This window comes from Ceratotherium simum, chromosome 20, assembly GCF_057802395.1.
Source record: "Ceratotherium simum simum isolate JZ-2026a chromosome 20, ASM5780239v1, whole genome shotgun sequence".
NCBI lineage: Eukaryota > Metazoa > Chordata > Mammalia > Perissodactyla > Rhinocerotidae > Ceratotherium > Ceratotherium simum.
Window position 1 is genome coordinate 38,298,879 of NC_141919.1, and position 26,113 is coordinate 38,324,991.

Consider the following 26,113-nt stretch of genomic DNA (forward strand, 5'->3'; position numbering starts at 1 on the left):
GACAGGCAGCAGAGGAAAAGCTCTTTAAAATGTTTGCAATCGAATAAATTCACCACCCTCTCTATCAGCTGTCTCATACCCCTAACATTGACGTCTCCCTTTTCTTCCATTTACTTTAAAGATTTTATTTATTTTTATTTTTTCCCCCCAAAGCCCCAGTAGATAGTTGTATGTCACAGCTGCACATCCTTCTAGTTGCTGTATGTGGGACTCGGCCTCAGGATGGACGGAGAAGTGGTGCCTCAATGCGCACCTGGGATCCGAACCCGGGCCACCAGCATTGCAGCGCGCGCACTTAACCACCAAGCCACAGGGCCGGCCCCTTCCATTTACTTTATAATATAAGGAGATAAGCACCACAGAATCCCCCAACATCCCAGAACTGTAGGATATGCAAGCTAATAAGGAGCACAGGAAAATATCTCTAGCTCAAACGATAAAGAGGATAGAAATAGGAACCTTAAAAAATAACACTTGAGCAAATCTCATTTCTATGGAACCAGGTCCTCCTGTAGACCTTAAACACAGAGGTGGTTGAGGCCCCCACCCTTTGATGGGGTTGGGGGTGGGTAGGTTGGAAATGGAGAAGGACTGTGGTTCTGGTCCAACCAGAGGACCAGCTAGAGGCCTAGAGCTCACACAGAGTAATGGGAAGAGTCAGGCCAGGGGGCTGTCCAAGCTAAAGACCCTTAGGAAGAGCCAAGAATCAGGTGCTCACAAGGTCAAGTGCAAATTGAGTCTCCAGGTCCAGAGTTGATGTCAGAGCTAGGGAGTGAAGCCCAGAGCACTGTGCCTAGTACAAAAGAGGTCAGAGGGAGACTCACTCAGAAATAATAAGCGTTTATACCCCAAGGCAATTCTGGAGTAATGGATGAAGGACTGGAGACATAACAGGCAAAATGACAAGTGGAAATTAAACTCTCAGATTATAGTGCTATAAAATGATGCATCCATAGAGATCTTTTTCTTTTTGACAGAGAGCTCTTTTTTGGTCTTTGGAACTAGTGGTTTAAGTGGTGGAAGCTGTTATTATGTTCTAGGTTGGGACAAGGAGGAAAATTCTTTGAAACCAAAATAGATCCCTATCCCCTGTGGCCTTGCCTATATACTGAATTCATTCATTCATTCATTCATTCAACAGAGTTTTATTAGTTGCTTGTTATATTATTAGACACTATGACCTTGTAGTATTATGTTCTAGTAGGAGATAGAAAATAAACAATAAACAATAAATAAGTAAATTATATTGTACTATAAAATAAGTGCCATAGAATAAAAAGATAAAAATGGAGCAGGATAAAAGAACTTAGGTCTGGAGAAGGATGCAGCTTTGAATAGCCTTGCCAAAGTAGGCCTTACTGAGTAGGTGAAAAGTTTCCAGCAAAGACTTAAAGGAGGCAAGACAGCTTCTATAGAGGTGTCTAGGGAAGAATGTTCCAGTCAGAGGCAACAACCTGTGCTGTTCTAAGACAGGAAAGTGCTTGATGCGTCTGAAGGCAGCAAGAAGAGTGAGTCAGAGGGAGATGAAGTCAGAGATGAACTCACTTAGATGATATAGGATCTTGTGGGCCATTGTGAGGACTCTGGTGAACCCAGGAGGAAATTGAGAAGTCCTACCAGTGATTGATAAACCCCAGAGAGAGAATGCCATATATGGGGAGGATCCATTTAGAAAATCTGTGCCTGGAGGAAAGAGAGTTAATGCCTTCACATAAATGTTTTCCACACTGTGATGTGTTAGAGTGGAGGAGAGCTACACCTCATCCATTTAACCCAATAACCCATGGGTGTTCACCAGAATTTCCCTGTGGGGTGTGTGTGGCTATTGAACAAAAGCAACTAATTTTTTTTTAATCCATTCAATTGCTCCCCCCCCCCAAAAAAAACCCTACCAATTAAAGATATACTTTCAAAGCTGCTGAAATTCATTTTTTTCCTGGTGCTCAATCTTAGTACTTAGAGCTGGAGGCTGGTGTTGCTTTTGGCAACAAGGTGTGGCTGACAGAAGCATGTTCATCCTCTCTCTTCCTGTCTCCTCATCGCCCTTCTTACCCCCAAAAGGAACACAACACGTCATAGAGTAGAGGGCTGACTCACTGATGATATGGTGCTACTCAGCCTGGGTTTCAACTCTGGCCACATCAACTCCTACTAATGTGATCCTGGGCAAGTTTTATTTTTGTAAAGTAGACCTACTTTTCTGAGTCTCAGTTTTATTTTTGTAAAATAGACCTACTTTTAGCTAATTTTCAGGGATAGTATAAGAATTAAATAAGTATATATGGTACCTAAATATAGCAAGTATTTGGCAAACACTAATTGACTGTCCCTTCTCTTGGTGGCCTTCCCCTCTGTCATTCTCCTCCTCCATGCCCCTTTGACCTTTAGGCTTAGTGATCTTACTCCCTTTCTGTTCTCACCTGTTTTGAGGAAATGATCTGATTAAACCCATTCACCCGAGATTGGGACCATGCCTACTACACGTGTGCTCCCCACAGCACCGTAACAGCCAGCGTAAGGCCTTATTCTCAGTTGATTTGTTGTAAGTATAATCAACAACTTCATGTGTTAGTCCTCCCAAGGGTATTTGAACAACAAACAAAGGACTACACCAGTGGTTCCCAACTTTTTTAACACAAAGGAGTCCTTTATTATTTTTTTCCTGTAGGTCTTGTATTTTGGAAGTTTCCATCTGCTCAAAACACTGCATGTATTAAGTAAAAATTTGATTTCTCATTTTATGACTTAAAGACCTGAGTACAATTAAAAAATAAATGCAGTAAAGATCAGGATTCAGCTTATTTGTATAATGAGATGCTTGGTGTTTTGGTGACCTTATGTGGTTTTATGGCGGGTAAATATATTTCCATTAGGCTTTGGGAAATACTAAACATAGCTCATGGACCACTATTAGCACCTTTGTGAATGACCAGGGCTCCTGTTTTTTCATAATGGAAACTGTAGTTGAAAATGAAAGAAACGAGTATGTAAAGGAGGAAATTTGGGCACCATAGCAAACCATGAGAGGTGTAGGGTATATATATATGTGTGTGTGTGTGTGTGTGTGTATGTATGTATGGGCAGGAGAAGGGGGAGTTGAGGGTGTGTGGAGCAAAGGTATAGAAGGGGAGTGGCACCTTCCCATTTACTTCCTCTATGTGCTTCCAAGTCACTTAGTAAAGATGAAGCCCTCTATTCATCCCTGTGCGTAAGTCTGGCTCTGGTGGTAGTGATCTTGATAAGAGTATTCAACTTTGTTATCACCCTTCACCATTGCCACGATAAATAATAATTGCCATGCAATTTAAAATTACAATGATAAATAAATGTGTGTCTTTTCATGGTTCATAGGCATTCTACTATAACTTAATCAGGAATTCTAAGTTGGAATCTTGGTTTTGTTAGTTACTAGCTATGTGATCTTGGGGAAGTAGTTTATCTTCTCTAAACTTCAGTATTATAATCTATACTTCAAATCATTCAAATCTTAAGAGAATGTTAATCTTAAGAGAAGTATTTGTGGAGAATTGTCTAACAGATAATCAGCCAATTCACTTCTCTGACTCTGGAATGGTAAATTGGTTTAGTCTCCTCACATGACAGCGATAGTCAATTGGATTTGGCTTCCAGAACACAATGTCATACAGGATTTGGGCCACATAAAATCTCAGTGGCAAAGAGTGCTATAGTTGATTAGCAATGTCTGCTGTGGGTCCTGGCAGGAAGAACAGCTGCACATTTGCCATATTTTTGCCAGCCCAGCCCTAGGTGCTATAAAGTCTATCCATACATTAAGTCAGACCATCACATTGCTCTGTACCTGGATGATTTGTTTTGGCTTCTTAAAATTTGCTTTCACCAAATGTTCCCTGACTATTAGGACTCATCAAAGATTATTGAAGAGCAAGTTCTTTGAAACTTCTTGTATTTATTTGTTCAGATGTTATTGTGACATTGTTACATGGCATTGTCTTTCAGAAAACTCACAGCAGATATGTATCTAGGATTTGGGTGCCTTGAATAATTATGGTTCTCTTGAGCCAGTTTGTCATTCATTCATTATATAAACATTTATTGAGTGTCTACTACAAGGAATGCATTATCCTATCCATTTTCTAAAAGATCCAGAAGATGCTGTGACTCTTGTAACTGCTCACGTTTTCCTCTTTTCTAAGAAGCTCAAATCCAGATACATGACCCCCAGCTAGCAAATGTATAGGACTACACAGTGTGCATTCTGTGTAGTTCTCTCATTTCTGGCTTTAACTCATTGTTCTTACCCTTATTTTCTTCTTTGTGCCATCTTCCCATGTGTTTTTTAAAACTTTTATTATGTTGTATCATATGTACATGCTATAAATCTTTTTATAAAAAGATAAAGCATAAACAAATCAATATATAAATCTTTTGAAGATTGGAGATATACTATCTTCCCTAATAACATAAATCGTATATGAGTTATAATGTATGTAGAGCACACTCTTCCCTGTAAAGTTCTATCTGAATTAAATAATTATAAATAAGAGCAGCTGTGATCAGATTTGCAGAATTTAGTTTTCCATATTTGTCTTTCCCCATGCTGAAAATAAAGGGATTTAAAAGTTTCTTACCTCATGGTGTTGGATCAAGAAAAGCTTGACATCACTGGCTCAGTATTTGATGCTAGAAGTTTAGGTCCTTTGGGAAACCATTTGAAATGTGGCCAATGTGAACCCATTTAAGCATGTCAGTCTGGGGCATGGTATCTGCTTATGAATTGTGTTTATTTATGTTCTCCAAATGATTCGCATGGTGATCTTTCTTTCTTCTGTGGCTTCCAGTGAAGACGTTTTATTAGACATATTTCAGTGTCTAGAGAATTTCAGTCTTGTGTTCTGCCTGTTCACTTGCTATCAGCTCTGTAAAGTGAAGGAAGAAACTCCTATCAGCACATACTGTAGGCCTGATGCCTAAAATCTGCACAGCACACTGAAAGTCCATGAGCCAATGTGGATTGAATGTTAGCGTCCTAGTTTTTTGTTTATGGAGGGTTTTTGCCCCTCCCTTTAGTTAATCCTGAAGGAGAATAAAGAAAAATCCGCAGTGTTAAGTGTGTGTGTTCTACTTAAAAGACAAAGGACTGCATGTCCATGTGCACCCATCTGTGTATATATGCAAAAAGCGTACGTTCAAGATGCAAAAGCTAATGTTGATGACTCACTAATGGTGTTGAAACAACAAAAATATCTCAGAGTTTCTCACGTTTTATATCACCTGAGACAGAAGTTTAAAAAAAAAAAAAAGCAACACTGTGCAATCATTTTGGATTGGGGAGGGGCTAGACTACTGTATCAAGCTGACCCCTAGTAGCAGATTACTAATAAGCTACATTACACTAAGATATTCAGTTAGTTTTCCACCCTTTACAAAAAATCCTTGCAGTTGCCCAAGTTATGAGTGGTCATTATCTCACTTCAATGTTTTGTCCAGAATGGGGTGGGTCTGGGAACTCAGTGACCTGAACATTGCCTTCCATGGCATTTCACTAATAATGAGCATAGGTGCACTTGGGAAATAGCCTCTTAAAAATACAAGCCCTTTACAGTAATTCTTGTTCATGCATCAGGACAGGTTTAGGTTTGGCCTCTAGCTGTCATTTACGGTATGTCTGTTTCTCTGTGTACACAGCTACAGACAACACACATAAACACACCTACACGCATATACACATTTTTGTATACATGTGTGTCATCAATGACTGCAGTCTAAGGTTGCCTATCTGTAACCTGCATTGAAATTATTAGCAAACCATATGTTTGGTGTTATGTGTTTCATTGATTCACCAACATTCATTGTGTATCTCAAATGTCAGATACTGTGCTAAGCAGCAGAAATACAAAGATTAATAAAACAGGGGCTTTCAAGTAGCCCATGATCTGATGTGGAGACAGACATGTTAATAGATTAAACTCAGGATAAGTTATACAACTATTTGAATTGAGTACGTATAAAAGAAACTCCAAAATTCTACTGGCTTAAGCACATAAAGGATTTACTCTCTCACAAAAAAGAAATGAAGATGTAATCAGTCCAAGTGGGGTTCCAGAACCAGGCTCTTTCTCCCTTTCTGCTCTGCCATCCTTAGTGCAAGGCTTCCATTCTCACGATTGTCTCATTTTTCAAGATAGCAACTAGGCTAATAGGAAGGCAGGCAAGCAGAAAGGGCCTTCCCCAGTGAGGTCAGCTTTTTTAAGTAGCCTTCCCAGGAGTCCCACACACTTCTACTTTTATTTCACTAATTACAATTTGGTCACATAGCGAGTGAGAAATGTATTCTTTTAGCTGGGTATATTACCACCCCAAATAAAATTAGAGTTCTGTTACTGAAAAATAGAGAAAATGGATATTGGGTGGCGCCGGTAGTCTTTGCCGTGCTGAGTTATGAACAAAAGGCTGAGGAAGCATAGAGCAATAAAGGAATTAACTCTGGAATCTGGAAAAGGCTATTTGGAGGAGCAGCCACTTAATTTTGGATTTGAAGGATGAATAGGAGTTTGCCAGATAAAGAATTGGGAAAGAACACTCCTGGCAGAAATAATAGCATGTGCAAAGGCAGAGAGGGGTCTGGCATTATACTTGCCAACTCAGCCCATTTCTGTAACCCTATTTATTTTTCTCTATTATTAATGATAGCTCTTAAGGTAACAGTTTAACTAATTTTTAATTAACCTAACAGTTACTCAAGATCAGCAGATTGAGATGTCAACAATGATTTTCCTGATATAACTGCAAACAATTTTCCACTTGGACCAAAATAAGAACATTTTATCTGATATAAAGTATTTCACATTTTAAAAATAATTGAGTTAGAATATTTTGGCATCTTAAAAAGGAATTGATATGGAGGGGAAAAAAGGTTGCGTCAGGGAGATGTTTGTCTTTTCAATTCTGAAGTTAAACAAAGCCTGGTTAGGACTGAGTTGGTTCATATCCTAAGGTCCGTAAACCCACACTCAGAGCGTTAAGCTAGTGGTCTGGCCAAGTTAGCCTTAAAGTGTCACCTTCTATTTAGCTATTCCCAATATGACTGTTCCTTTGGATCTGTGAAGCTGGATTGTTCGTTTCTTAAAATGGCTTTGGAACCATATGAAATCTTTAGGATTAGAGAGAGATTTTCATGATTATCTTCTTTGTGGCTCCTTTAGAGACATCAGAGCCCATTAAAAATTTTCCAGAGAAAGTTAAGTCTTTTGAGAAACCTGAAATTTCTTTAATTTAAGAAGTAAACCTAGTAGGTATGAGACAAGTGAGAATGTAAATTCTCATGCCCACTGCCGAACGTGCCCTTCCCCAGAGCTGAAGATCTTGTAAGATTAAGGTCATCTCTTTTCAGCTGCAAACAGCAGAGTCAATGAGTGTTTGAATACTGCCTAAATTAAGATTGCCATGTTTTCTCAAAGGATCAACCCTACAAGGTGATCAGATGGTTTAGTCTTCTGATATTTTGGGGGATTTCAACTTTGGTTTTTGTTTACTTTCTAATTAGCTAGTATCCATGCGTGAGTAAAATATGCAATAAACCTCACAGCAACGCCTCCCCTTTACCTAGTTAACTCTGCCTCCTCATGATCTCAGCTCCAAAGACTCTTCTTCAGGGAAGCCTTCTCTAGTTTCTCTAACCAGATCAAATTCTCCATATTTTATACCCTCAAAGAAGTCTTAAGCCAGCATGTGCTTGGCTCTGCGTGGTCAAAGCTTGGGTGAATTCTGAAGTGGCCTCACTGCAGCCTCTGAACATATTGGGGTGAATTGCGGCTTGACCACAGTGAACCCGTAGGAGCAGAACCAACCCACCTGTGCTCCCCACTTAAGAGCTGGGCTCTATGTTTTCCTGACATCTTTGCATTTCAAAAAATGTACAAATGCGGAAGGAGTTATTGCTTTGTTGTCTATTTTAAAAGATGCCTGTATGCTTTTAATGAAAAAATACACGTTACCACATTTAAAAATATAGCACATATATAACACAATGCTAAATAATTGTATTTTTCAAACCTTTGCCTAAACATGTGTTTGCAATTATTAATTAAAGGTACAAAAATGGAAATCAAGCCTCAACTAAAGGTCATATTAACAACCAGATTTTTAAAAGACAGAACGAATTGTGCAAGTTTGTGGAGATAAGCCCCTTCAAATGTTACTACAGTTCTCATTTTATTTTGTCAAAGACAGTAGATGAAATCATTTGGAAGTGGAATAAGTCTTTTGATATTAGATCTAACTAGAACTATAGAGGTACGACGTGGTACAGTTTGAATTTGAATTTTTTTAACTTCAACATGGGAAAAGAAAGTAAAAATACAAATGAGTTTGCCCATATACTTGATAAAGGCTTGTGATTTTGTTAAGCCTGATATGACTAAGTATAAATGTTTTGTTAGATGTATTTAGGACTCGGGTACTTATTAGCTAAGTGCCCTTGGCAAGATCCATGCTCTCACCTATAAAATGGGGATATCTTACATGATTATTTTGAGAATTAACAAGACATGTGTATTGCACCTGGTACAGGACAGATCCAGGCAAATAGTAGGCTCTCGTTGTTGATTATCTCTCCTGCCCTCCACGTCAACCCTTCTCCCCCACCACACACACATAGGCTGACCTTGTTCTGTCGGCTGATTCTGTGATCCTGTTTCTCTTTTCTTAGCTGAAGTGCTAGCTAGAAAAGGAAGTATTTTCATTATCATTCAGCAAATATTTATTGAAGCCCTACAATTTGCCAAGCACTGTTCTAGTTGCTTGGAATACATCAATGAACACAAAATACAAAACCCCTAACCTTATGCGGCTTACATTCTAAGGAACATATGGAAAATGGAGATTATTCATAACATTTTTGCTGCTACAGTTACCTCGTGGTTGTATTTTTGGTGGTTTGGGTGAATCATAATTATTGACAGTGGAAATTATTTTTGAATCAAGGTTCTATAATGTCAATGGTTCAGGATCTTTCTCTCTCCCTCACCTTCTCCCCCTGCCTGACTCCCTGCTTTCCCCTTTCTCTCTCTCTCTGCCCCCATCCTTCCCTCCCGCCCATCTTCCTTTCTGTTTGAACTATAAAAACACCTTTACCCATGCTATGATTTTTCTTCCTTAGCTTGATTCAAATTCCAGCTGAATTCAGTCGCCTTCATGGGAAGCATGTTTTATGCCTCCTCAAGGATGAAGGGAGCGTCATTTGGTGGTGATGTGCCTCACAATGGTTCCCTCCATCACTAGGCACCTGGTTGAATTACACATTTCTCTTTCTTGTTAGATTGTTGGCTGCGATCACCAGCTGGGAAGCACCGTCAAGGAAGATAACTGTGGAGTCTGCAACGGAGATGGGTCCACCTGCAGGCTGGTCCGAGGGCAGTATAAATCCCAGCTCTCCGCAACCAAGTGTAAGACACTACAGAGATGGGGCGATCTTTGGGCCTTTGACTTGTTATCTTCCCCTGGATTAGCTCCTCTCAGCAACTAGGGAAGAACACCTGCACCAAAATGAAGACGAATCTGAAAACATTGTGGAAAGATTCATGTTCCTACTTTGTGGATTAGTTTAGGTGGGACAAGTCAGGTCACCCATTGCAACCCTAGGGAGGAAAGCTTTCCTTTTGAGGCACATTCAGAGTGGACTACACATGGATCCATCTAGATACACTCTATGTGCAAGAATGAGCTTTGCTGCCCAACATGAGACACACTGCATCACAGCCTACCTGATACATAGTCTGATGTGCCTGGTGGAGTATAGCAAGGAGAGTTGGCAGATCAGAACAAATTCGCTCCTACTACTGTGAAATCACATGGTCTTCATTTACAATGTGATCTTTGATCAGTGTTGATCGCAGGTTTTTTCAGAATTAATATTGGGCAGTGATTATGTGAAGCCATTCACTGACTTTTGTGTCCTAATCTCTCTACACCAGCACAGTAAGTGTATGTTTACTATATGTGTATGTGCTGGGAATCTTACATACTCATCTCATCTCATCCTTATAACCACCTTATAGCAAGGTACTGTTGATCCTCCTGTTATGAATGAGATAACGGAGGCTTTGAGGTATCATGTGGCTTGCTCAGAGTCACACAACTATAAAGTAGCAGAGCCAAGAATTAAGCCCAGTGTCTGATTCCAGAGCCTAAGCCCTTATTTATTCCTCTGGACTAGCTCATAGCCCTGCTGACTGTTTCCATGGTGGGTCATTTGTAAAGCAGTAGGGTAGATGGTGTATGTTCTCATGATACCTAAGCCTACAACAGAGTCACACAGCAATCCAGGTCATTTTACAATACACTTTCTTCTGTGACAATCACTCTTCTAGGTGCTGCAGCAGATAGAGATAGAAATAAGATAGCCCTTGTACTCAAGGACATGCCTTTTTAGAATAATTTGACCTTGCTTGGCATATTGTCTCCAGATTTTGCGATTATCCAGAATGCTTCAATGGATCCTTGATTGAGTATCTCTTTGCACCTGTCTCCCCTGGCTTTGGAGATGAGAATGAATATCTTTACTGAATGTGGTTTTGTTTTCTTTGCTTGTTGACTAGCTGGAGGGTTTGTGGCTTTAAATGGACTTGTAGGTCAAGAAGAAAGGCAGTGTGCACTGGAGAATATTCCAAGAAGTCAGGAAAAGGCAGCTTGCCAAAAGGACTAGGCTCTAGGGAAGAAGAAGGGGCGGGAAGAAAGACTTGGGACTCTTAGACACATGTAACATTGGAGATGCCAGCTGAGGGAACTCTCCACATTCTAACATCCCCGCAGGCAGTGAAAAATGTGATTCTACAAAAAAAAAAAAAAGACTCTGGCAGAGAGAATGAGGGATGAGGTAAGTTAGACACTGATGTAGTACATTCGGGCAAGATTTTTCCTTTGGTCATGTGCTGGTAGCTTCTTCTATAAGATGAAAAATTAAAGAATTCAGAAGATGAAAACCAGAAAAGGATGGAGGCATAATGCTTTTGTAAATCTCTGAAATCATGGTGGGATATTTGGAAAAAAGAAGTTACATTTGAAAGGTCACTTTTATAGAACTCTTTAAGGAATACTAGAAGAGTTAAAATCTTTCTAATTATTTGTGTCACATAAATGAATCAGTGCTCATTATCTAGAAATCTAGGAATTTCTGTTAGGTACAAAAAGGGACGGCCTGCATTTGTGCAGAAATTACTGGATAGCGACTTCAGAGGGCATGTTTTTTTGTGGTGGGCATCCTGCCTTTATTCCCTCTCACGTTACCCACCTTCCTGTCCTCACAGAGGAGGCTGAATACTCTGCTCTGATATATATTCCTCTTACCATCCTGTTAAGGGGTGATCAGGGACCTTTGGGGCCTGAGTCACTGGAACTAAGGTGTAGAAGCTCTGAAGGAAGAAACTGAAGCAAATAGAGAGCCATAAGTCATCTCTAGGTCTGCAAATAGATACCTCAATGAAAAGACTCTATTCAAGACCGACCGTGAGTAAATTACATAATACACAACCTGATGATTATCCACGATGACAAAATGCAATTGATTCGTTTACCTTAGCGCTGATGATGCCTCATGACAAAATGATTTATATCAACACAGTCCAGCATATGCATGCACCTCACTACAATCTATAGCAGATGCTGAGCAAACTGGCTCGTTTATGTTTTCTCTACCCCAGAAGAACCTTCCATCCTGTATTTACAGGCTGTCAGGTGACCCACAGGCAGGGAAGATTAGGCTGCTCTGCAGGGCCCAGTGTAATGGCCAGGTGAGCAGCTGTCCACCCGTGAAGGCCAGGAGGAGTTCTGCCAGGTCTCTCCCCTGTGCTCTGCCAAAGGCGCTGTAAGCCAGCCACATGCTCTTTTCAAACTCCTAGCTCTTAGATTCCCCACATTGAACTCATTTTCTTCTGAACTTATATCCAAGTTTTTTTCCTTATGTTATCAAGCCTCAGGGGAACAAAGCAAAAAGAGAAGAGTGGAGAAAGACCATGGTGAAAAGTGCCAGAAGGAAAAAGAGAAGTAGGAGGAACTTATCCAATGGCTGCCATTTGCTGGCGAATAAAAAAGAAACCATCTTTGTATTAAGACACTATAATTGCCTAATACAAATACAGACAACAGAGGTAGAGCTAGATCAAGGCACATTTTCCCCTTTTTTAAGGGAAAAGGCTGTCCAGTGATGGCATTCAGTCTTCCCATTTTTCCTGGTCACTTCTTCTCAATTTCCCCAGCTGGACAAAAAAAGAATCAAATTTAGCTAACATTAACTTACTCTTGATTCTTGAAGTAAAAGGCTCATTTTCTCGCAAATTTTATTGGCTTGTACATAGTATGTATTTTCCAAGTGTACTCAGAATATGCTTAGACCTAGAGCTAGTCTATGAGCTATCAATTTGATATCGCCAGCTTTGCAAACGTCTCACGTGGATCTGTGTGTTTTGAAATCACCTGGGTATCCTAAAGCTCTCTCTCCACCTCCCTTGAGTGGCGAGGGCTGGATAGACTAATTTATGTCAAGGCAAAATGAAGCTCCTAATACGTGACTTTGCTTCTCAGACCATGGCTTATGCTGATTTATAATGGCTATGGGTACACATATTCCTGGACTATCATTCTGGGTCAAAGATTTTGAGGTAAAAGATGTTTATAATAAAGCACAAGTCTATATATTATAAAGTGAAAAATACATATGAGTTTTTTAAAGAAAGCACAAAACTTTAAAGAAATTTCCACCTTGCACCTGATTTCAGGCTATACTCACAAGCCACTCATTCGTTCCTTCATTCAGCAGCAATTCACTCATTCATTATTCATTCAACAACAAATATTGTTGGGTACCTGCTGTGTGCTGAGAAACTGTTTTAGATGCTGGAAACACAGGAAAGAGCAAAAGAGACAAAAATCCATTTTTCTTGTAGGGCTTATAGAGTAGTGTGAGGGACAGGCACATACGGGGCAAAATAAATAACTAAATAAAATGTATATGTGTCCTATTGTGATAGGAGTTGTAGAAAAAAATAAAGCAAGGAAGGAGAAGAGCCAGAGAGGGGAGTTGGAGGGCAGTTGCAATTTTCAATAGTTTAGTAAGGAAAAATTCACTGATAAGATGGCATTTGAGCAAAGACCTGCCATCATTTGATATTGTTAGCATTTTTTATTTTAGCCATTCTAATTGGTGTGTAGTAGTATCCTTTCATTGTTTTAATCTGCGTTTTCCTAATGACTAATCATGTTGAACATCTTTTCATACTGTATTAGTTTCCAGTTGCTGCTGTGACAAAATATCCCAAACTTAGTGGCTTAAAGCAACACACTTACTTTACAGTTCTGGAGGATCAGCATTCTGAAATGGGTCTTGCTGGGCTAAAATCAAGGTGTTAGCTGGGCTGTCTTCCTTCTGGAAGCTCTAGGGGAGAATCTGTTTTCTTTGATTTTGATTTTCCAGCTTCTGGAGGCTATCTGCATTCCTTGGTATCTTCAAAGCCAGCAGCAGAGCATCTTCCAATCTTTCTACGACTCCGAACCTTCTCCTCTGCCTCCCTCTTCCAGTTTAAAGAGCCCTTGTGATTACATTGGACCCATGAAGATAAACCAGAATAATCTCTTTATTGTAAGGTCAGCTGCTTAGCAATCTTAGGTTCACCAGCAACCTTAATTCCCCCTTTCTACTTAGCATCACATATTCATAGGTTCTGGGGATTAGGACATGGGCATCTTTGGCAGGAAGAGGAGGGGAATTATTCTGCCTGTCACATACTTGTGCTTATTTCCTCTTTGGTGTGGTGTTAGTGCAAGTCTTTTGCCCATTTTTAAAATGAGTTGTTTGGTTTCCTACCATTAAATTGTAAGAATTCTTTATATATTCTGGGTACAAGTCTTTTGTCAGATATATGATTTTAAGATATTTTCTCTCAGTAGGTAGCCTTTTTTTTTTTCAAAATCACTTAGTATTATCCGTCAAAAAACAAAGGTTTTAATTTTGATGAAGACCAGTTTATCAATTTTTTTGCATGGATTGTGCATTTAATGTCATATCTAGGAACTCTTTGCCTAATCCCAGGTCACAAAGTTTTCTCCTGTGTTTTCTTCGAGAAGTGTTACAGTTGTACATTTTACCTTTAGATCTATGACCTGTTTTCAGTTAATTTTTATTTAAGATATAAGGTTTATATCTAGGTTGATTTTTTGTATATCAATGTCCGATTCTTCCAGCATCATTTGTGGAAAAGATGACCTTTTCTTTCTTTTTTTTTTTTAAAGATTTTATTTATTTATTTTTCCCCCCAAAGCCCCAGTAGATAGTTGTATGTCATAGCTGCACATCCTTCTAGTTGCTGTATGTGGAACTCGGCCTCAGGATGGACAGAGAAGTGGTGCCTCGGTGCACGCCCGGGATCCGAACCCCGGGCCACCAGCATCGGAGCGCGCACACTTAACCACCAAGCCACGGGGCCGGCCCGACCTTTTCTTTCTTGAAATGCCTTTAAAACTTGGTCAAAAATCCGTTGGCCATTTCTGTTAAGATCTACTTCTGGACTCTGTTCTGATCTATATATCGATCTCTTCACCAATACCACATTGTCTTAGTTACTATAGCTTTAAAGTAAGTCTTAAAATGAGGTAGTTTGATTCCTCTGACTTTATCCTTCTTTTCAAATTCATTTTGGCTATTTTATTCTCATTCCATTACCTTTCCATATAAATTTTACAATCTACTTGTCCATATCTACAAAAGATCTTGCTGGAATTTTGATTAGAATTATGTTAATTCTACAGATTGATTTGAGGGGAATTGATGTCTTTAATATGTTAAGTAGCTCGACATATGAGCACTTCACGTCTATCCATTTATATAGGTCTTTCATTTCTTTCATCAGCCTTTATTAGTCTTCAGTATATATATCCTGTATATTTTAGTTAGATTTATAACACTTTCATTTTTTTTGAAGCTATTGCAAATGGCATTTTATTTTTTATTTCAATTTCCAATTGTATATAGCTAGTTTATTTTTGTGTGTTGGCATTTTTTGTTAGCCATGTATTTTGTGAACTTGCTAACACTTATTAGTTCTGAGAGTTTTTTGATTTTCTACATAAACAATCATGTTGTTTACAAATAAGGATGATTTACTTCTTCCTCTTCAATTTGTAAACCATTTATTTATTTTTTATTTATTACAGCCTTAGTGCACAGGCAAGAATGTCCAGTATAATGTTGAATAGAAGTGGCGATAGTAAATATCCTTACCTTATTCCCAATCTTAAGGGGAAAAGCATTCAGTTTCTCACCACTGAATATGGCGTTAGCTATGGGTTTTCTGTAGATGCTTTTTATCACCTCGAGGAAGTAACCCTCTGTTCCTTATTTGCTGAGAGTTATTATCATGAATGGATGTTGAATTTTGTCAAATGCTTTTCCTGCCTCAATTGATAGTATCATGTGATGTTCCTTCCTTAGACTTTTATTGTGATGGATAAAAATAATTGATTTTCGAGGTTGGCCCCATGGCCTAGTGGTTAAGTTTGGCCCACTCTGCTTTGGCAGCCCAGGTTTGGTTCCTGGGTATGGACTTATACCACTCATTGGTGGCCATGCTGTGGTGGTGACCCACGTACAAAATGGAGGAAGATGGGTACAGATGTTAGCCCAGGGCAAATCTTCCTCAGCAAAAAAGAAAACTAACTAATTGATTTTCAAATAAAGAACCAGCCTTGCATTCCTAGGATAAACTTCCCTTTATCATGGTGTATTGTTCTTTATATACATTACTGGCTTTTATTTGCCAGTATTTTGTTTGAGGATTTTTTACATCAATGTTCATGAGAGAGAGTTGTCCATTAGTATCCTTTTCTTATAGTGTCTTTCGTTTTGGTATCCGTGTCATGTTGGCCTCATATAATGAGTTGGGAAGTGATCCCTCCTCTTCTGTTTTCTGGAGGAGATTGTATAGAATTGATATTATTTCTTCTTTAAATGCTTGATGGCATTCACCAGTGCAATTCTCTGGGCCTGGAGGTTTCTTCTCTGTACTTAACTTTTGAACATATGAAATACACTTATAGTAACTATTTTAATGTCTAGTCTGTGTTTTGATTGATTGATTTCTCTTTTCAGTATGGGCTATATTTTCTGGTTTCTTTGCCTGCCTGGGAATTTTTGACCTGATTCCAGACATTGCAAATTTTATCTTGTTGTCTGCTAGGTATTTTTGTATGCCTGTAAATATTCTTGAGTTTTGTTCTAGAAGCAGTTATGTTGCTTGGAATCAGTTTGATCCTTTTGGGTCTTAAAATTTGGTAGATGGGATCAAAGCCATGCTTGAGCTAGTGCTAATTGTGCCCTGCTATTGAAGCAGGACCTCTTGGAGTGTTCAATGTTCCATGAATTATGAAGTTTTCCAGCCTGGCTGGTGGGATAAGCTGGTATTCCCAGCCCCATATGCATACCACATACTCATTCCTATAATTCTTTTGTGTGGTTCTTTCCCTAGCCTCAGGTATTTTCTTCACACGCATGTACTAATTAGTATGAGTATGCTGCTGGATACCTGAGGGAATCCTCTTAAATCTCCAGAGTTATCTCACTGTGAAGCTTTCTCCTCCCCGGTAATCCGTCCTTCAAACTCTAGCCACCTTGATCTCCTTGGAGTCTTAGCTTTGTCTCCTCAATTGAGGGAATCCACCAGGTTTTATCTGAGTTCCCACTTCCTGAGCCATGACCTGGAAACCTTTTCAAGGCAGCAAGCTGGGGCAATGTTAAGGCTCACCTACTTTGTTTCCTCACTCTCAAGGATCACTGCCCTTCTTTGTCTGATATCTTGTGTCTTGAAAGCCATAGTTTCGTATCTTTTTTTCTGATCTTTTGGTTGTTTCAGACAGGAGACTAAGTCTGGCCCTGTTAGTCCATCTTGGCAGGAAGCAGAGGTCTTGATGCTGGGCTCTTAATTCAGGGTTGCAATTATGTAGAGTTGGCCGGCTTTTGACTCCCACTTTGAGGATGTTAAGGACTTCTAATTCCTCATCTCCCTATAACCTCCACAACCATTTGATTTCCAGACGTGAAATGAGTGTGTTCCACTATTATCTTGGAATTTCCTTCCAAGTTGCTCACACTCATTTTGCAAGTATGATACTGGCTGTTTTGGTGTTAGCACCTGTGCAGGCAAAGATAACTATGGCAGGATTACTGCCTCAATGAGAGAGAATGTGAGGCCCCATTGGTTGTGAGATGCACCCTGATTTCATATATGTTAAAATGTAAAATATGGTAGCATCAGTGAAATATGGTATTTTTGACTCTAGCAGCAATAGGACTTTCTAACTGATTAGATATAAAGGTGAAGTCAAGGATAGCTCTAAAGTTTTTGGTCTAGGCAACTGTAAGGATGAAATTCCCCAAATGTGGTGGAGGGGGAGGCATCTTGTTTGGCCTGTCCAGTGTATATCCTCTGTTGTGCAATTATTGATAAACTGGGGGGGGGAATTTGAAGGGTTCAAATGATCAGTTTCGTCTTATTTTATTGGATATATTTTAAGACTAATAAAGTTGTCATGAAGATAAAAAATATACCATTAAAACTTCCTCAAGATTGGCAGATTATTTTCATAAGTAGCCAATTATATTAACAACAGTTCTTTCATTAAAAATAATAATAATAAGATTAAGTATCAGCTCCATAGGCTTAGAGGGAATAGGCTTTAAAAACATGAACCTATCAACAGGTCTAGAAATAAGACAAACTCAGATATCAAAATAGGAAATCCTGTCTTTTCAAAAATTATCGTTATCACCTTTCTCTGATACAGCACTGAATCACACAGAAAAGTCCACATATGACAAGCTTAAAAATGAATTTAAAATGTTCTAAAGAAAGATGTGTAGTATACATATAGCTATAGATTTTTTGAGGAAATCTTTCAGGTACAATCCTTGACAACAATTTTTTGAGAAAGACATTTGCAACCCATGTATGTGAAATGACGGAATTTATGATTCCCATGGAAAGCTTGTCCATTTAACTGAGAAAGAGGTTACCTGATCTTTTAGAATTGTTGATTAATAACCTAGAAATGTGTCCTGAAGATTGGCCTCATGGTTTTGTCAACAAAGCCAGCATAGATCAGGGCAGATGCACTCATCATAGAGCAGTGTGCCTTTGTGGGAATGGGCATCTGGAGGAATGTGTGGCACTGGGGAAGAGCATATAGGCACCTGCCTCGCCAGCCATACCAATTGAATTGACCACGGAGGAGGCGAGTGATGAAACCAGACTGCTCACACACTCTCGGATGTCTCAAACACCTCTCTGTGCACAATACTATAGGTGATGCCAAGTGGGAGAATCCCCCAACCCAACCCCGATCACTGAGCATTTATCATCAAATGAGACAATTATTAATCCCTATAGGACTCAAAGACTGGCTTTTTATTACCATGTAGAAAATGAAATTAATTTTTTTTCTATCTTGCTTTTTGTCAGATTAAGAGCACCATTTCTTAAAGAATATTCTGAGATGTATCAGCTAATGTTAACAGATGATGCATAGGGAAAAATTTCCCTAGGTAAATGTTTTGGGGATATACTGGGTTAAATTGAGTGAAATGGGTTTCTTTGGTTCAGGGCTTCCAAAAACCTAACTAATGTGCTTTGGAAATTTCCACGAGCAGGGTATAATACGTGATATTTCCTCACATATTTTATCTTAGGTCCCTTTTTCAGGGGCCGTCTTGTGGGGCTGGTGCTTTGCTTGTCTTTTTTGTCACTGAATCCCTGGTACCTAGTATGGAGCCTGACTCTAGGAGACACTCCGAAAATATTTGTGGAATAAAGTAATGAATTCGCTGGTTGCCCGGTGACCTACCTGCCAGTTGTCCATTAGCCCTTTACAGAACGATAGAAGACTAGGCCATGATTCTGCCTACCTCTTGTGCTGTGTGCTGCTGACTGGGCAAGTTTGCACCAGCCTTAGTTGCTCTCTATTTCTCTTTGACTAGGCAAGTGCAGAAGGGCATCAGGAGACATTCCATTCTTGCCTGGTCTACTCTCTCCATCCTACCTTCTGCCCTCAACAGCCTCCTAGGTGCCTCCCCATCTTCCTCGGGGAGCATACAAAGGTTACCACGTCAGCCAAAAGCTAGGGTTAATGCCCCAGCGTGAGAAACGTGAGTCACTTCTCAACAGAACAAGGAAGCCGCCTGAGCAGTGTGTGGGTCAGGAAACTTGCTGAGCATTGCGGGGCCAAACAGAAAGCTTCTCTTTTAGTTGCACTTTACTTGACCTGTGGGTAAACAAAGACTTTCTATTTCTAGAAATCCCATTGTTTTAACCGCTTTGAGTTTCTTTTGTAAACTTAAAAGTCCATGTCTTTATGCAAGGCATTTACAGCTCTGTGGGCCCAGTCTGAACGTTTTTGTCCCTTTTCTGTGTTCTCCTTACGTGTTTTGTTCTCATATGCCACACACTCTTAGCTATCTGAAATTTAGCCTTTTCTTTAACAATGTAGGACATTAAAAACAACTGGAAGGTTGTAGTGTGAGTAGAATTTTCATTATTGTAGAGAACTTGATAATTGTAACCTCTTTAGGGAAGGAATTGAGAGCATATGATTCTTCAGTCTCATTCAGCTGGCTATGTGCTAGGGGCCTTGCAGCGTTTAAAAACGTAAAAATAGTTTTTCAATTGCTGTCCTTAAGGAGATTTGGAATAGAGGGAGGAAAATAATGTTTACAAAATACTTACTGTGTTCCAGGCTATACATCTATATATGATATTGATATATCTATCCATACCTATATCTGTTCACAACAATATTATGAGGTAGGTATTGTTTTCCCTCTTTTACAGAGAAACTAGGGATCAGAGAAGTTAGGGAACTTCTGAGATTCATTTATTGAAAGTAAGTTCTCCCAAAGACAAGAGGGTAATGTTAAAGTTCAGAGAAATTGGCTACCTTTTGGTATTCCTTTATTTAAACTAAATTCTTCCAGTGATAGGATGATAATGTATAATATTGGAAAGATATATGTGAAGCAGAGAATCCCATGGAGCTTCTGAATATGCTGGTGAGTTTAAAAATACCCACCTTTTCTTTGTCTTCTGGAACACCCTCCTGTTCTTTGACCTTGGGCTACTCACTATACTTCTCAGAGGCTTCATTTCTTCGTCATAAAATAAGGATAGTAGCATCCTCTTTGCCTATATTACAAGTTTTAGGTAAAGTAATAAATAGAATAATTGAGGTAAAAGTGAAACTCTTTGGTGGCGTGTAAATATAAGGTATTGTTGTGACAAATGGAGTTCTAAATAAGAATGCCTGTGATATGTTTGGGGTGCATGTAACATACCTCTAATTTTTTTTTAATGTAAATTTTGCTTCCAATGTAGGCTTAATTTTCAAGGAGAGTGAAAAGTAATCCATTTTTTAATTATCTGTGATTCAGTCAACTTTTTTCTTTTAATTTTCAAAACAGAGAGGGCGTGTGGGGGGAAATGTTAACCACTGATGGGACACTCACTATATACAGCATTAGATGTAGAGAGTGTGGAGGATATTGCAGAACTGGAAGGCATGATTTCTGCCCTAGGGGGGATTAAAGAACACAAACAAATATATTTTCTTCTATTCTTATCTGTCCTACTTATCTGAGATAGCTACTTTGCTAGAGAGAAATTAGATTTTGATATAATAAAGCCATCCTTTGAGCATTAGAATTTATTTTCTTTTTGTAATTCAACACAATTGCTCTAATCTAGAGAAATTTGGCAATATAAGACCAGGTTTTAAAATCAGAAATGAAAGCTTGCAAATCCATTTTTCAATGTTATCAGAATTCATGTATTTTTTAAAAGGCCAGATCTCCCCTGAGTTAGCTAGTGACCAGCTTTTTAACATATTTTATTTTGAGGGAAGTGGGCGTTTTGATTCCCAAGTACTGGTGTTTACATTTCAAACACTTAAAAAAGATTGTCATTTTGCGGAGTATGTAAGTCAGTGCCTTTATATAGTAGACAATCACTGATTTTGTATCAAATTATGTGCTTTTAAGACTTTGCTTTGTTTCTCTCTAGTGGATGACACTGTGGTTGCTATTCCCTATGGAAGTAGACATATTCGCCTCGTCTTAAAAGGACCTGATCACTTGTGTAAGTAAACCCAATTGTTTTCCTTTGAGTATTGGGAATGTTAGTCATTATTATTTATTTTTTGTTCCCAGAAGAGATTAACATACAGAAATACAAATCTTTCTACTCTATCATAATATGATATTTTGAGTCCTTCTGTTTATCTTTTGGTTGTCTGATGAAATAGCGGAAACCTCTGTGGTAATTATCTCTAACCACAGTCATCCTGAAAAATACAAAATAGATGCTCCCAATGGGTTGTTCATGAGCTAAGCACGTGTTTATGCTTTTGTGAATATTATTTCCCATTCTCTCTCTTTTTCCTTTCCAATGAATCTCGATCTTTTTCTTGCCTCGCCTCTCCTTTTTTTCTTCTTCTGCCTTCCAACCTTCCCTCTCTCTCCTTCTTCTTTCTCCTTTTCTTCCTACTGTCATGTTCCATTACTTCATCAATTTGGGGAAACATAGAAACACCAAATAGCCTTGACTCTGTGGCATTTAAAGAGAGCCATTGTGGTATAATTAAACATCTCATGTATTAAAGACAATACAAGGCCCTAATATCTTGAAGATAGCTGTTGGGATTCGAGAATGAAGGATAATCATAAGCCCAAACATCAAATGGTAGCATGGCCCCACTAGAGTTTGTACAAGAATTGATCTTCAGTCATGCCAAGCCAGCAGTACACAGCCACAGCTTTTTAAATTTTTTATTACTGTTTAGTGCTGCTTAGATGTAGACCTATAAATTACAAGCAGAAAATTATAGGCTATAAACCAGGAAGGGAATAGGAGAGGATATGCTAGTATTTTCTGCAAAATTCAGTTTCACTGGAAGACTTCATTTCAGTTGGTCCCTTGAGCATTTCTGATCTCCTCCACTGCGATTGTTCCTGGGTTCCCCAGAGCCATCTATCATCTTCTGCTCTTTCTCACCTCCCACACACACGCCTAAGAAACTAATTTAGGTAGCAAGCATTATCTCTTGGCAATTGGATTATGAATGAAATCATTCCAGAAAGATAAACAAGCGGAAGACAAATTGGAGCCTGGAAAAGTTCAGATAGCCTACTGTAGTCTTTCTAAACATAAAAATAAATACATTTCATGGGAGAGGTGGGATTTGAAGGGTCATGTGAAATAAAGGAATAAGTAAGGTACGATTCAGACAAAGCCAAAAGATGCTGATAAGTCACCTTATATGGATCTAAGTTCTTTGGATGAAGAACAACCCCCCAAAATATAGAGTTCACATGTCAAAGGATGATATATGTGTGTACGCTATTACCGTTCAAATGATTTGTTTTTCCCCTTGAGAACTGGACAGAGGTATCTGCTGGTGTAACAACCCCCTTCAAAAACAGTATTTTTCTGAGCAGCGACAGGCTAATTTAAAACATCCAGGCCAAGACGATCATCAAGTAGGGGACTGACTCCTGGTTGCAGAAGAGAGAACCCAAAGGAATAGATGTAAGAGGAAAATTCATTTTTATTAATGTATTAGCCTCCCAGATTTCCTAATTATGTGATCACTAAGAAGCTAAAGAACTGGCCCTGTTTGGTTTAATTATCCCGAGGATTTGATAGGTAAAGCTGTAAATGATATTCATAAATAATGAAAAGCAAGGTGGAATCTGCTTTTTTTCTCCAACCAACATATTGTTGATAACATAAGTGTAGCTAAGGAAGTTTTTGTTTTGTTTTTTGTATTTGGAATATAATTCAGCAAAATGAAGATGTGAGTAAATGATGCCCTGTTTCTCTTGCAACTCTTTTGCCCTTCACTCCTAGAAGCTGGTCCTGTATGGGACCAACCTTAAATATTTAGGGCCAAAGCAGAACAGAACTAGGCAGTCTGGTCCAGCCCCAGTTCAGCTTTAATCAGAAGTACCTTGAGAAGGACAGCTGGGAAGCCTGGTGATAAAATTGAATCAGATGCTAAGATCAGACTTAGACCTCCAAGATTTTTCCAAAACTAAGTTACTTTACGTCCTGGATGTATTTCCACAAATTAGTGCAAATACATGTGAGGCAGCTGGGGGAATGAAGGCTAGAGGGGAGAGACACAGTGCTATTGCTTTCCTCTGATGACAACATGGTTCCCCCATTCCAGCATTCCCTTGATATGCCTTATTTTCTTCCGTGAGGCCCTCTCTGCACTGGGGCAGGGGATGGAAGCCTGACCTACTCCGAAAGAAGGGCTCCACAGACTTCATCTGAGGGTCATGGCGTTTAATTGGACACCAAAATTTTCCACATGTTGCTATTCCTTGTAGCAGAGAACTTGAAGTAGACAAAATCTAGAATAATTTAGTACAAATACTTTAGGTACTTTAGTACCTCCAGAGACCTTAAAATTGTCCTGAGCCCCAGAACCTTAATCTGTAAAAGGTATAAGAGGGGAGTTATTCTGATTGAATGTGGGATAGGAGACATAGAGCCCCACCCAGGCACCCCATCTTTCTGCTGAAGCACCACTGCCAAAACCAAGGGTTCTTATATAAGTTTTAGAAATTGTTACACTTAGTCTATCTATCTTCCTTTATGCACCAGGCGGTTATTCTAAATCACCTCTCAGTCACTTGAGAATTTACTCATCTCTGAAACACACATCATAATTATCATCATCCTCAGCATGCTCTGATTTCATACAACGAAAGATGCTTCACAGGCCTTGTGATTGGCCAAACTCAGATTGGAATGCTCCAGAAATCAAGAAGTTCTTTCTGTCTTAAGCACTTATGAAATATCATATATGTACAGAATACAGAATTAAGTACCAAAAAGGATTTTTAAAAGAGAAAGAACTAAAAAGGATAGTTAGTTGGCTCCCCGTCTTTATGTCACTATAGTTTCTTCATTTTTAGCAATAGCACACATACAGTAAGTAACCACAAAGTATAAATAAATACAAGGCAATACAGGAATATAAAGCCACACAGGTGCTAGGGGAACTCAGAGATGCACCCTGGGTCTCATAGAGGAAAAAGAAACCTGTAGAATATTCTAGATTGGGGGCTGTAAAGACTGAAATTAATAAAATATGTATGGGGATGGTTTAGTCAAAGGAATAGGATTGTGGTAAAGTGGTGTGCCCAAATGAGGTCATCTGGGAAGTCGAAGATTTTTTGACAGGGAGCTTTGAAAGCTTGGCTAATGAGTTTTGAAATGATTTCATTTGCAGCATAAACTCCTATGTGATCCAGAGGTGCCTATATATTGTGTTTACATCACAATTTCAATTTTGTCAGCCGTATGAAGAATTATACTTCTCCCTTACATAGCTCTAGATTCTGTTGCATGGAACGTACCTGCATGTGGTCTGTGGAAGCCCTGGGAACATCTTTTTCTCCTCTTCATGTGTTTAATTATGTAGATCTGGAAACCAAAACCCTCCAGGGGGCTAAAGGTGAAAACAGTCTCAGCTCTACAGGCACCTTTCTTGTGGACAATTCTAGTGTGGACTTCCAGAAATTTCCAGACAAAGAGATACTGAGAATGGCTGGACCACTCACAGCAGATTTCATTGTCAAGGTGAGCCCATTTAGGTACCTTGTTTTCAAGCCACATCCAAACTGATGTTACTTATAAACTCCTGGAGAAAGAGAGACTTGGGGTTTTGACATAGATTTGGAAAGCCTTTTATCCAGAAAATATATAATTCAAGGGTTTTCAACTACATCCTGGATTTTACAGGAACTTATGATATTTTTACGGTCCTAAGAAAATCCTGTGTATGTGTATAATTTAATAAAAAGACTCAAAAAGCCAACATATCATTAGTTGGGGTATATAAATTGTTTTATTTTTAAAACAAGTTAGGATACAGTCATTAACTCACATAAGGTGTCCTCAGTCAAAGAGAAAGACAAACTAATGAGCCGTAGACTTGGTCATGCTTCCAGCTGTAAGTTCTGTTTTCTCATGTACTGGCAACAAGACTAAGTTGTTTCCTTCTATCAGAGCTTCCCTACTCTTCAAGGTAATATAAAACACATTGCTGGAAGCAACATACACATTCTGTAGGAAAAATGTACACACTAGAAGAACATTTGGGAATCACAATAAAATAATACATATTTTTTCCTTCAGTAGGTCAGAAGGACCTGAAGGATTTCAGCTGTAAAGCTGTAAAACTTGTAATGTGTCCAGGACTCCATAAATTTTTCATCAGGGACCTGGAGCCAGAGGACATTTGATTTAAGCTAAGGCTTGATGACCCCATGGCAGTTGGAAGTAAGAATGCATATAGGAAAATGTGATAGGCGGTGAGGTTGGATGGAAGAAGGGTTCCGGAGTACTGTCCTCTGTCTTCATCCACGTGGTAGCTCTTTTTAATCCAGTCTAGATGCCAGTCACGTGAATGTGAACAAGAAACTACAAACCATCAGAGATAGCTCATGATAGAAATGATGTTGTACAAGCAAAAACAGTAAAAATTAAAAGATATCTTTATTTTTTGAAGCCCTTAGAGTACTGTTGAATAAACCATTTATACTAATTTCCCTAGTGGCCTTGCAAGAGTTAACTTATATACTGAAAATGTAGAATTCGATTCAAGTACTATTATTCACATTTGAGTAGTTCACAGCGTTGTCAAATGCATTTCACATATCCAGCTGCCTTCTGCACGTCACCACTTGGATGTCCTGTAGGCACAGCGAGCTCATCGTGTCCAAAACTGAACTTGTCTTACCCCAGAAATCTACTTTATCTTTCTGATTTCTTGTGGAATATTACGCTATTTACCCAGCCAAGTCAGAAACCTTTGATTCACACCAATTTCCCCTTCTCCTATACGCCCCTAAAGGCAGACATTAAACTTTGTCAGTTCTACCTCTATACTATCTCTCGAGACTATTCTTTCCTCTCCATCCTTGCTGCCACTGCCTTAGTTTAGGCCTTCGTGTTTCTCTCCTGAACTAACACCAGGGACTCTGAATGAGTTTTGCAGCCTCTGATCCATTGTCTGTTGTCTTCAGAGTGAG

General features: G+C 39.0%; 1 protein-coding gene across 4 annotated transcripts in view; it reads left to right on the forward strand.

The window, feature by feature from the left end:
- The window catches only part of ADAMTSL1 (ADAMTS like 1), an 862,240-nt gene that overhangs the window by 612,541 nt on the left and 223,586 nt on the right, over nt 1–26,113 (forward strand). For all 4 annotated transcript variants that reach the window (XM_087444657.1, XM_087444659.1, XM_087444656.1 and 1 more), the window contains exons 6-8: nt 9,299–9,425; nt 21,072–21,146; nt 24,502–24,659. In XM_087444657.1, coding sequence (XP_087300783.1) covers nt 9,299–9,425; nt 21,072–21,146; nt 24,502–24,659 — 360 coding nt within the window. The remainder of the gene's footprint in view (nt 1–9,298; nt 9,426–21,071; nt 21,147–24,501; nt 24,660–26,113) is intronic.